The sequence below is a fragment of the Pteropus alecto genome, unplaced genomic scaffold (assembly GCF_000325575.1).
Source record: "Pteropus alecto unplaced genomic scaffold, ASM32557v1 scaffold279, whole genome shotgun sequence".
NCBI lineage: Eukaryota > Metazoa > Chordata > Mammalia > Chiroptera > Pteropodidae > Pteropus > Pteropus alecto.
Window position 1 is genome coordinate 829,293 of NW_006443262.1, and position 13,710 is coordinate 843,002.

The window sequence follows — 13,710 nt, forward strand, 5'->3', positions numbered from 1 at the left end:
TCTACCAAGGCATTAATCAGTCCATATTTATACATGTCTATTAATAGAACACACATTATATTCAAGGTATTCACTTCCATTTTTGTGTTTGTTCCAAGAAGCAGAAAGTTTTTTTATTATATTGAACTGAAATTCAACTCCTTGGATCTTAAAAATCATGAATTAAAATGGAAAACTTGCAATATTATGTTTATAATTCTTCCAGTGAATGATTGAGATTCTAACCATCATTAAGAATCTGACGAACATTCAGGGCATGAGTTTGAGACAAACAGAACTCTTAATTTAGTTTCATTGGCATGCAACAATATGTAAATTTGTCTCAACTTTTAGTATATTTTAATCATGTGTTTTGTATTAATGTAAACTCATAATTGTCTAATTATCCTCTTATCAATTAAAATTGAGATCTGACATGATTGTGCAGGTCTTTTTCATGACTTTCATCACAGTAATATATGTGCCAAAGATTATTGAGAAATGTTTGAACAATTTTGAATCAATTTAATCATAGCCTAAGAAGCCAGTACTGACAGAGAAACTCATACATTAAAATATCCTAAATTCCATATGAAATGTAAAAGTATATTTTTAAATTCCAGCAAACTATAAAGGTTTGCTATTTGTTAAATTGCCTTTAACTATAAATCTGAATCTTTTTCCTAGGAAAAATCTTGTAATATTAGTGAGGAATGTTGGTTTTATGACATTTCTGCATAAGATTACAGAATAAAATAGTTCGTTGTTTTGTTTTTACATTTAGGAAATTCTCACTGAAATAAATGATAAAAGAATAAAGAAAAATTATAAGAATGTAGCAAGAATATTCCTTGTGGTTTGGAAGAAAAAAAGTACATATCTGACCAATCTAACTAGAATAAGTATTTTAAAAGTAAGACAGATATGTGTGCATGCACATGTGTATGTGTACACACACACACACACCCCTTCCTAAATAAAGAAGAAACCCAAAAGGAATTAAGAACTCTATGAGAAGTATCTCAAAAACTATCAGCCCACTTGAAAGTAAGGTTTTAATTACTTGTATCCCAATGATTTCCCTAGAATCCTTACCCAATTTTATTATTAAGTAATCATATCCTCAAAGATTCATCTCCCACAGTCAAGCGGGATTCACGTGAGGAGGGGCCCCATATAAAGCTTTGATATCTTCTTTGTCTAGTGGTTCAACCTTTTCCCCTAAATTTCTCTTCCATTTTATTCACATGTGTACAAAACCAATATTGCAGCAAATGTCAAGAAGGAGCAGAGAGGTGATCAAAATCCCCTGGGAGTCTTGAACAGTATGGAAAGGCTCTCCTCAGAAACAAATAGTTGTCTCTAATTATCCTTTTTCCCTTCTTGAGAATTCCTCTTTTAGAAGGTAGAATTATCAAACAGAGAATCAGAGATTACCCCAAATATGCCCATTACACATGGATAGTTAATATAATTGACTAATGAATATAATTAAGTCTGCAGGGCTGATGTCTTTAGTCACTGTTCCATTGAGTCCTGGACTCATCATCATCTGAGAAGACAAAGTTTGGCCAGGTGGTCATAGATTTTCTTCCTGGTCTGGAGCCAAGCATGTCCAGCTAGCAGAGATAGAAAAACCCTTTTAGAAAACATAAAATGTTGGTGATAACAATAGGGTTTTCCTAATCAGACACTTTCTCTGTAGGTTTATCAGTCATTTTCTAGATTTCACAGAATCAGATTCCTGTCTATTGTTAATCACATCAACCAACTAAAACATTATTAGTTAAAAAAATGATACCTGGTTTGTGCAGTTTAAAAATTTGGAACAATTAGCATCTTTATTAAAAAATATTTTTTAAAGTGAAGGGGAAAAGGTTGTTTTAATTTGGTTTGCTAATGTTAAGATATGTGTTATATAAATTAATAGAACCAGGCAATTGATTGCCAGTTCTTAGAGAAATATTTTGTAGGTTGAGCTTTTGGATCTATTAAAGGCAATGTTGAGATACAGTAAACACAGAAAATAATTTGTTCTATTTAAATATATTTTATCCAGAGTCTTGCTGAGTATAATACTCTGCTTTCAGTCATTGTGGGCTCAAACTTTATGCTTGAATTATATAATCAGACCTATTACCTTTATGTCAGTTCATATAAAATTGCAGCAAATGTAGGACATTTTTAAACACCTGCTGGTGCTGCATGTATCTGGATGCTGAGTAATTGCTCAGCACAGAAAATGTAGAAGAAAAACCTTACAGTGCCTTTCTGGATATTTTTTTCTGGATTACAAACATATCTTTAGCAAACTATTCTAGATAATTGTTAAATATAAGCACAGATCATAAACCAACAACTTTTTAAATTGTCTATTTGTCTAATCTGGGTTCCACTTCTTTTCATTCCACAGACACCCTATTTTTGGCCATCAAATTGTTGGGAGCCAGAAAACACAGACTACGGTCAGTGCAATATCTCCTTTTATTTTTGGTAGCCAGTATGGCTAGGTGAACACGTGCTTGCATTTTATTGTTTTGTCATTGAGAAAATAAAACTACAGTTGTCAGTGTGGGATTAATAATTATAACATTGAATCTATGAATGGCCTTTTTTTTGAAAAATCACCAAAACTGGTTGCAGCTTTTTCCATGGCATGGTATCCACTGACTATTGGTGAGACTATTAAAGAAAAATAGATTTTCTTCTGAATAGATTAGAGCTATAAACAAGCTTTAAAGAAGGATGTTGTTATTTTTCCATAGCACATTGATCTACTAGAAAGAGTAACAGAAAGGCTCAAAGAGCCAGAATTCTAGTTCACCTCTCCCACTAGCTATATGATTTGTGGTAAGTCCATTTACTTTCTGAGGCTTAATTTTTCTCAGTAGTATATGAGACATTCTGTGGTTCTATATGTGGAAGGTTGTATTAAACATAGAGCGGTCAATTATAACCAATAGAAAAGTACTACAGAAAATTTAATTGTAATGAATCAAGTTCAGTGAACTTAGGATGAACTTGATTCATCAATCATAATTTCAGTTAAGCTCTTCAAGGAAATAGGTCTCTAATAAGTATTCATCTTCTTACATCTTCCTGGAGGCTACAGTGTTCAAAGATAAGATTGCATGGTTTTAAAATCTAATTTCTACAAATATTTTTGAGACCGTTTATTTTTTTTATTAAATTTATTGGGGCGACATTGGTTAATAAAATTATATTGGTTTCAAGTGTGCAGTTCAATAATACATCATATGTATAATGCATTGTGTGTTCACCACTCAAAGTTAAATTTCCTTCTGTCACCATATATTTGCCCCCTCTACCTTTATCTACCTCCCCACTCCTCTTTTTCCCTCCGGTAACCACTAAACTGTTGTCCGTACCAGGAGTTTCTGTTTGTTCATCCTGTTTAATGTTGCTTTCCGTTTTCTATCCCACAGAAGAGTGAAATCAAACAGTTCTCAACTTTTTCTGTCTGATTTGTGATATATTTTTTTTTACCTCAAAACAAAAACTATTTTAACCCAAGGCTATTAAAATTGAGTCAGGAATGGACTTTCCCAGGTGTATTTGCACCAAGAGTGATGTAGCAGAAAGGGCTTGTAATGAGGTCTGGAAGCCAAGACACGAGAGAACGGTGGTAAAAAGTAGAGGCAGTAACAGTGGTAGATAACTAAAACAGAAGCCAGAAAAAGAATGTTTACTGGTATCTCTAGGCATATACATTGCACAACAAGGTTCCTATAAGTGAGTATACATTGACCAATGCCTTTAGTCTGGCTTCTTTTGAGGCCTGAATATTCAATGTCCAATTAGAATTTAAACCACAAATAATTGACCATGTCCAAGAAAGGCAAGAGCTGACTCTGTACCTATATGACTCACCTCACTCACCTCACTCAAATCCTAGTCCTGTTAGAGGATGTCTTTATTTAATATTTTTATATTTTGTTCATTTTTTGCATTAACATTAATTTTTTCAATATTGCATTAAAATATCAGTTTTCCAGGTGACTGAGTTTGGGGGCACTCCCTTAACTTTTCTCACCTAGGCAAGTGCCTCACTCATCTCATCCTAGTGGTCATGCAACTGAAACCAACTCGTGACAGTTGCGAGAAGACAGATGTGTTCTCAATATAAAGACCTTTGAACAATGAAAATTATCCAGAACTTTGCATTATCTCCTTGGATGATGATTTGATCCTCAGAAAATATTCAGTCAAGGCTGGTCTTGTCTCCAGGGTTTTAGGTTTATGGAGAAAGACTATACCTAGTAACCCCAAAGGAACTAGAAAACTCTAAATGCCACTTGTCAAAACCATGCTAAAATAATATTAAAAAGGATATACAGAATTAATACGTTTTTCATAGGGCTAATAAGAGAGCAGCAAAAAGTAAGTATTCTAGTTGGCCAATCCCAGCAACCAAAAATAATTCAGGCAGCTTTGAGATAAATAATAATTTATCTTTCAAAGACAGATTTTAAGTTAGTCAGTAAACATTGGTAGAAAGATTGCTATAGCCAAAGTTCTGTGTTTTGGGGAGGGATAATGAGGAATTTATGATTATTCAGATCAAATACACAATGAACAAATTTGAAAGAACTTTGAAATAAATGCATAAACAAAGTCAAATTAATATTGTATATAGTTTCAGAACTGTCTTACATCTTGAATAGCTGATAAAATAACAGTGTCTTAAATGTTTGTATATTAATACATAGTAATTCTAGAATATATAATACTGAATTATATATGCTGGAAAAAATGTAAAAACTTCACTTTTCTAAAACTAGAGCACTTATTTATTGACCTAAAATATTGCAATATGTTTAATAAACACACCCATTAACTAAAATTGGGGTGTTCCATCTTTACTCTCTTTGGCACTTGATTTTTTTTTATTATGGTGACATTGGCTAACAAAATCCAATAAGTTTCAAGTGTACAATTCAACAGTAAGTCATGTATATACTACATTGTGTGTTCACTGTCCACAGTTAGATTTCTTTCTTTCACAACGTATTTGACCCATTTTACCCCATTTATCTTCCCTCTCTCCTCACCCTCTGGTAACAACTAGTCTACTGTCCATGTCCATGAGTCTCTGTTTGTCATGTTTGTTTGTTGCTTTTAGATTTACATCCCCCATATAAGTGATATCATGTGGTTTTCAACTTTTTCTGTCTGGCTTATTTTGCTTAGCATGATAACCTCAAGATTCACCTATGTTGTCGCAAATGGCAGTATTTCATCTCTTATAGCTTATATTCCATTGTATATATGTACTACCACTGTTGAAAATACTATCCTTTCTCCATGAAATTGCCTTTACTCCTTTGTCAAATATTAGTTCATTATATTAATGTGGGTCTATTTCTAAGCTTTCTATTCTTTTCTATTGATGAATTTTTCTGTTCTGTCACCAATACCACACTGTTGATTACTATTTTAGTTTTATAGTGAGTCTTGAAATTGGGTGGTGTCAATCCACCAATTTTGTACTTTTCCTTCAGTATAGGTCTTTTTTGTTTTCCTTAAAGAACCATATAATCGGTTTGTCATTATCGACAAAATAATATGCTGAGATTTTGACTAGGATTGCAATAAATCTATAGATCAAGTCGGGAAGAACTGACATTTTGACAATATTGAGTCTGCCTATCCATGAACGTGGATGAACTCTTCATTTACTTAGGTATTCTTTTATATTTTTATTAGTTTTGTACAGCCTTAAGATAGATCTATAATTATTTTGTTCAATTTATATGTAAGGTTTTTTAGCATAGTATTTACATTTGTGTAATAATGTAAATGGTATTTTATTTTTAATTTCAAATTCGAATTGTTCATTACTGGTGTCTAGGAAGCAAATTTGTGTATTGCAAACTTGTTATAATCACTTATTCTAAGAGTGTTTTGGTTGTATCTTCATATTTTCTACATAGGCAAACATATCATCTGTGAACAAAGAGAAGTTTCTTTCTTTCTAAACTGTATACTTTTTTTCCCCCCTTGTCTTATTGCACTGTTAGGACTTCTAGTAAGATGTTAAATAGGAGTATATTCCATATATACAATGTATATATTCCATATATACAATGGAATATATAGGATGAAAAGGAAGAATCTTGCTTTGTTTCTGACCCTAATAGGAAATCATCTAGTTTCCAATGATTTAGTATGATGTCTGGTGTAGCTTTTTCGTAGATATTCTTTATCAAAGTGAGAAAGTTTCCCTCTGTTCCTAGTTCGCGGTAAGAGTGTTAATTTTTATTTATAAATGAGTGCTCAATATTGTCAAATGCATTCTCTGTATTTGTCGTTATGATTGTTTTTCTTCCTTAGTCTGTTGATGTGATGGGTTATATTAACTGACTTTCAAACAGTCAGCCAGCCTTGCATACCAAGAATAAATCTCATTTGGCTATGGTGTATAATTCTTTTTAAGCATTGTTGTTTTTGATATGCTAATATTTTATTGGATAGTTTGGAATTTATGTTCACAAGCAGAAGTCTCCAACCTCCGGGCTGTGGCCTGTTAAGAACTAGGCTGCACAGCAGGAAGGAAGCAGTGGGCAAGAGCGTGATGCTTCATCTATATTTTCAGCCACTCTCCAGGGCTAGCATCACCACCTCAGCTCCACCTCAGATCATCAAGCATTAGATTCTCATACGAGCACTGGTCCCTCGTGCTAAAAAGGTTGGGGATTGCTCTTCATGAGGATATTGAGATGTAGTTTTCCATTCTTTTTGTAAGTGTGATATATTTGACATATAATATTATATTAGTTTCAGATGTACAACATAATAATTTAATATTTAAATATATTGCAGAATGATCACCAAAATTAGTCTGGTTAACATTTGTCACCTTACATTTTTTTTCTTGTGATGATAACTTTTCAGATGTACTTTTAACAACTTTTAAATATGCACTACAGTATTTTTAACTTTGGTATACATTACATGCCCATACTTATTGATTTTATAACTGGAAATTCGTACCTTTTGAGCCCCTTTACCAATTTCTTCCACCTATCCCCAACCTCTACCTCTGGCAATCACTGCTCTATTTTCTGTGTCAATGAGCTTGGTTTTGGAGTTTTTATTTTGTTGTGTTTTAGATTCCACATATAAGTGAGATCATATGGTATTTATCTGTCTCTGTCTGACTTATTTCACTTAGCATAATACCCTCAAGTTCCATCAATGTTGCTGCAAATTTATAGATAATAAACTATCTTTGCATCCCTAGAATAAATCTCACTTGATCATGGTGTATGATCCTTTTAATACACTCTTCAATTCAGTTTTCTAATAGTTAGTTGAGGATTTTTGCATCTACGATCATCAGGATATTGGCCTGTAATTTTCTTTTCTTGTGGTAATTTTGTCTTGTTTTTGGTATCAAGGTAAATCTGTCCTTGTAAAATGAATTTAGAAGTGTTTCTGCCTCTATGATTTCTTAGAAGAGTTAAAGATTGATATTAATTCTCCTTTGAATGTTTGGTAGAATACATCAGTGAAGTCTCTGGTCCTGGACTTTTGTTTGTCGGCAGGTTTTTTTGTTTGTTTGTTTGTTTGTTTTTATTTTTTAGCAATTTGTTCAGATTTTCTCTACCTTCATGATTTGGTCTTGGTAGGTTGTATGTTTCTAGGAGTTTATTCATTTCTTTCAGGTTGTCCAATTTGTTGGTGTATAATTGTTCATAATAGTCCCTTATAATCTTTAGAATCACTCGTAACATTTTTTTCTTTCATTTCTGATTTTATTTGTCTGAGTCTTCCCTTTGTTTCTTGGTGAGTCTAGCTAAAGGTTTGTCCATTTTGTTTATCTTTTCAAAGAATCAGCTCTTGGCTTCATTGATCTTTCATATTGTCTTTTTAGTCTCTATTTCATTTATTTCTGCTCTGATCTTTGTTAGCTCCTTCATTCTACTAACTTTGGGCTTCATTTTTCCTTCTTTTTCTACTTCTTTGATATGTAAAGTTTGGTTATTTGAAATTATTCTTGTTTCTTGAGATAGGCATTTATTGCTATGAACTTTCCTCTAAGAATTTCTTTGCTGCATCCCATAAATTTTGGTATGTATATTTCTATTTTCATTTTTCTCAAGGTAGTCTTTGATTTATCCTTTGATTTTTTTCTTTGATTCATTGATTGTTCAGTAGTATATTGTTTAATCTCCACATATTTGTAAATGTTTTGGTTTTCTTCTGGCGATTGATTTTTAGTTTCAGACCATTGTGGTCAGAATAGATGCTTTATATGATTTTAGTATTCTTAAATTTATTAAGACTTGTTTTGTAGCATATAATAGGATTCATCCTGGAGAGTGTTCTATGTGCACTTGAGAAGAATGCATATTCTATAGGCCAATGTTTTCTTATTTTCTGTCTAGGTAAGCTATCCGTTGATGAAAGTTGGATCTTAAAGTACTCTACTATTATTGGATTGCTGTCTATTTCTCCTTTTAGGTCTGTATTAGGTTAAGTACTTATATCTATTTCATTAAGAGCTTTTTTTTTTCTCTGAGGTTTTATCTTGTTCTTTTGTTTAGAACATATTTCTCATTTCTCTATTTCCCTTGATGCTCTGTATAGGTTTCTATGCATTAGGTATAACAATCACCTTTTACAGTCTTGAAGTAGTGGCTTCATGTAGGAGGTAAACTTTGTCATTCAATCCTGCCCTAACTCTTGGTTGTCTCTCAAATCTTTGTGATTGTCCAAGCAGTTTATTTTACTTTTAATACCTCCCAATAGTTGAGGGTGGACCAAGACCTGGCAGTGTCCTAAAGGGGAGGATTTCAGTCAGCACTTATATTCAGGCTGATTAGAAGCCAAAACCTCAGGCAGCACCTTTTAAACTATGCAAATATATTCAGTACTGTGTGACTACAAGTGTAAGCCCCACTGGCCACCAGAGCCAAATGATCTGGAGATGTCTCCTGGGAAGCAGTCATAAAAACCAGGGCTCCAGATGAGTGTATAAACTCTTTTCTGGGACGTATCAGCAAGCTGTTGCAAGGCAGAAGGATAATGTAAAGATGGTGTCCATTAGCTTATGTTCCCTGTGAGCAGCTCCGTAGGCCCCTAGATTTGTGTCAAACATAAACCTGCTCCTTAGAATGAAGCTTGAAGACATGCAAATAGACCTCTTTTACCAAAAGACTGAGGGTCTGTTTCGGTCTGTTGTCTATGCAATGCCCTATGGGTGGCAGACTGCCAAAAACTCTCTCTGATTGTTGCAGTCCTATGGGACCCAGAAACACAAGCGTCCTGGCCACCAGAGCCAGGCAGTCAAGAAGCATCCCCTGGGCTGTAGCTGCAAAAACCAGAGTACCAGATGTAGAAAGCAGGGTAGCACACACGTGTAAGAGCTCCCCTCTGGGGAGGCTGATGCTCTGAATCACGACAGGAGAGTGCAAAGATAGCACCCACCCTCTGTGGTCTATGGAAAGGATTACAGCCTGCCCTTAATTGTGTTTAATTAGAAGCTTGTCCCTCAGGCTGCACCCAGGATGGTTAGATAATAGGCTTTTTTTCACAGAGAGAATGTCCTCCTGGTTCTGTTGCCTCTTCCTGCACCCTGGGGGTGGTAGTTGTTTAATAACTCTTTTCTTTTGGTCACAATCTTGCAGGATCTGTGAGCATAAGCCACCAGAGCCAGGTCACATAGAAGTGTCCCCTGGCAGCAGCTGCAATAATCAAGGTGCCAAACAAGAGTATAAGCTTTTTTCTGGGTGACCCCGGTGAGCTGGAGCTAGGCAGAAGGAGAGCACAAAAATTGTATCCTCTAGTCTCTGTTCCCGAGAACAGTTTCTTAGGCCACTAGACGTAAATTAAACCAGCAGCTTGCCTCTCAGGCCAAATCTCCTGGAACAGCAAAGAGGCCTCTTTCACAGTTTTAGTCTGCTGTCTTTGTAGTACCCTGGGGATGGTAGCCTACCAAGAACTGTGTCTCTCCAATTATTACAGAGCCTCAAGGCCCAAGAATGCAACCTCCCCTGTCCTACAGAGCCAAGCAATAAAGAGGCGTTTCTTTGGTTAGATGCAAAAATTAGGGCACTAGACATGTGTAAAAACTCCCTTTCCGGAGATTCTGGCACTCTGGAACATGAGGAGAAGCATAAAGATAGCACCCATAAGAAAAAAAAAAGCGAGGAGAGCATAAAGATGCACTCACCAGTCTCTGTTGCCAGAAAGTGTTCCGGCAGGCTCTTAGACATGTATGTCAGTTAAATTAGATGCCTGCCTCTCAGGCCAACACTTTAATATGTGCAAATAAGCCTCTTTCACTTAAAGTCTGAGAGATAACAGCTGCCTCTAAGCTGGGCTCTGGGGCAGGTGAGTCTGAGTTCACAACTCCTTAAGAACTATTTCTCAGATTGTTGCCATCTTGTGGGTCTCATTGATGCCAGCGCCATTGGTTTTCAAAGCTAAATGTTTTGAGGGTTTATCTCTCAGGTGCAGGTTTTAAAAGTTGGGGTGCCTGCTGTTGGATTCAAACTTTCATTCCTTAGGGAGAAGTTCTAGGTTTTGAGTTTTCTTTCTATTGTGTGTCACTGTGCTGGGGCTGGGGTTTATGGCAAGGTCATGATTCAAGCTCTCCTACCCACCTCGATGTGATTTTCTTCTTATTTGCCTAATTTGTAGTTGTTGCTCAGCCAACCTTTGGGTTTTGTCCAGAGGAAATTGTATCATATGTAAACGTAGACTCTGTGTGCTCACGAGAAATGGTGAGTTCAGGATCTTCCTACATTGCTGTCTTGACCCAGAACTGCACTTGCCATAGTTTTCCATTCTTGTAACCTCTTTTTTATGGTTTTGGTATTAAGATAATACTGGAATCGTAGAATAAGTTAGAAAGTATTCCTTCTGCTTCTATTTTCTAGAAGAGATTGTGGAGGATTTATATCATGTCTTTTTTAAGTGCTTGGTAGAATTTACTAGTGAAACCATCTTAGCTTGATACTTTCTGTTGTAGTAATTTATTAATTATCGATTCAACTTTTTTGATAGATAAACTTATTCAGGTTATCTTTTTCTTCTTGTGTGAGTTTTGGTAGATTGTGTCTTTCAATAAATTGGTCTATTTTATCTAGGTTATCAAATCTATGGGCTAGATAGTCCTTTATTATGGCTTTAAAGTTAATGGGATCAGTAGTGATAGTTCTTTCATTTCTTCTCTTGTTTTCTTAGTTATCTTGGCTAGAGGTTTATCAATATTGATCTCTTCAAAGAGCCAGCTTTTGGTTTCATTGAATTTTATTGGTTTCCTGTTTTCAATTTCAGTGATTTCTGCTCTAATTTTTCAGTATATCTTTTATTCTGCTTACTTTGGATTTAATTTGCTCTTCGTTTTATTTCCCACATCGTAAGCTTAGTTTATTGATTTTACTTTCTTCTTTTCTAATATATGTATTCTATGCTATAAATTTCCCTCTAAGCACAGCTTTCACTGAATCATAGATTTTTTAAATTGAAGTAAAATTTATATAACATAACATTTTAATTCCAGGTGTTCACAGAATGATTAAATATTTGTATATATTACAAAATGATCATCATAATAAGTCAACTTCTGTCATCATGCATAGTTACAAAAATTTTTTCTTGTGATGACAACTTTTAATATCTGCTCTCTTAGGAACTGTACTATCTTTCTTATGTTAAGTGTATGTATAGTATATCTTTTCTTTTCCCATTATTTTACCTTAAACCAGTTGTGTACTTATATTAAAATATATCTCTTATAAAGAGCATATAATTGGGACTTGCTTCTTAACCAGTCTCACAATCTCTGCTTTGTAATGAGAATGCATAGTCAATTTATATTTAATCAAATTATTGATAGAACTGGGTTTAATTCCACATTTTTATTTGTTTTCTTTTTTATTTTGTTTATTTTTTATTAAAGTTATTGGGGTAACATTGGTTAATAAAATTATATGGGTTTCATGTGTACAATTCTATAATACATCTTCTGCTTATTGCATTGTGTGTTCACCATCCAAAGACAACTCTCCTTCTGTCATCATATACTTGACCTTCTTTACTCTTTTCTACCTCCCTTTCTCCCCGCTTTCCTTCTGGTAACCACTAAACTGTTTTCTGTCTATGAGTTTTTGTTTGTTTGTTTGTGTGGTTCATTTGTTGCTTTCATGTTTATACCTCACATATGAGTGAAATCAATACTGTGGCAACAGTCGTAAGTGGATGTTGATTTGCAAATCACGTTATTCTTATTTGAAATATCGTCTTTGGTTTCCTTGGAAACTTTAAATTGATTTTAAAGTGTGCATTCTGTTTCAAGATTTATAGTCGTAGTGACATAGATCATTTTAGCACCCATAGTCTGTAATTTTTTTGCCCTCTGAACCGCAAAAGTTTTAACTACTGGTAATCTTTAATAGTAGGCACACTGCAATGTTTTAGTATCATTTATGACATTTGTATATTTAGCAATGTGTGAAACATTTCAAATAATATGCAATATGAACTAAAATTGAAAAGAATCTGAATTGTATTTTATTCAATGCTTTTTAAAAAAATATGTTCTAAATCTAATATCAGACATTATTCAGATTTATTGGCTAATAATCAATACCTATGTCAGGAATGCACATAAAATTTCCAGACCATCTTTGCCCAACTCTAAGAGAAAGAACAATTTCATTACCCAACTTAAAAGAGGGAAAGTATTTTTTTTAAGCAGATTTATAAAATTTAGATTTCTATTGCTTAATCTCTCTGAGCAATTTGAAAGTGACAGAGATTTTGAGACAGAGATAGGAAGAGAGAGAATAAATGTCATCCTTTTGTAAAACTATAGGTGACAAGCATACTTCAATAAAAATACTCAAGTTGTGACCCTAAATAACTAGACTTGCTCCAAAATTATAGAAGAAAATAACTTTATAGTCATTTCTCACATATGGATATATGTCTGTGTATTAAAGAATATTTATTAGACATGGACTGCACAAAAAAATGCAGCAAAGCATGCTTTAAGGAATGTCAAACTTGTACCAACAACAGGCCTGATGTTTTCTGTAAGAAGGTTATAATTGTTAACAAAACTTCAATGGATTTTATTTTCTTTTCTATCCTGACTCCCTGCTCCCCAAAAGAGGGAATGACCTATATTTATTTACTTATTTTTATTTATTAAATTTATTAGAGCAACATTGGTAAATAAAATCATGTAGGTTTCAAGTGTAAAATTCAATAATTCTTCATATGTGTATTGCATTGTGCGTTCACTACCCAAAGTTAAACTACCTTTCATCACCATATATTTAACCCCCTTTACTTTTATATACTTTTCTCCTCCCCACTTCCATCTGGTAACCACTAAACTGTTGTCCATGTCCATGAGTCTCTATTATGTTCATTTGTTGCTTTTAATTTTATACCCACATATGAGTGAAATTATATGGTCCTCAACTTTTTCTGTCTAACTTATTTTGCTTAGCATGATAATCTCAAAATTCATTCATGCTGTAGCAAATGGCAGTATTTCATCTTCTCTTAAGACTGAGTAATATTCCGTTGTATGTATGTACCACATCTTCTTTATCCAATCATCTATCGAAGGGCACTTTGGTAGTTTCCATGTCTTGGCCACCATGAATAATGCTTCAATGAACATTAGGGTACATATATCTTTATGAATAAATGTTTTCAAATTTGGGGAGTAAATACTCAGAAGAGGGA

General features: G+C 34.0%; 1 protein-coding gene across 6 annotated transcripts in view; it reads left to right on the forward strand.

Moving 5' to 3' along the window:
* The window catches only part of RGS7 (regulator of G protein signaling 7), a 525,681-nt gene that overhangs the window by 383,682 nt on the left and 128,289 nt on the right, over positions 1–13,710 (forward strand). For 5 of the 6 annotated variants that reach the window (XM_025041211.1, XM_025041212.1, XM_006924123.1 and 2 more), the window contains one exon: positions 2,393–2,444. The exons of the other annotated variant lie outside the window; for it this stretch is intronic. In XM_025041211.1, coding sequence (XP_024896979.1) covers positions 2,393–2,444 — 52 coding nt within the window. The remainder of the gene's footprint in view (positions 1–2,392; positions 2,445–13,710) is intronic. 6 annotated transcript variants of the gene reach the window in all.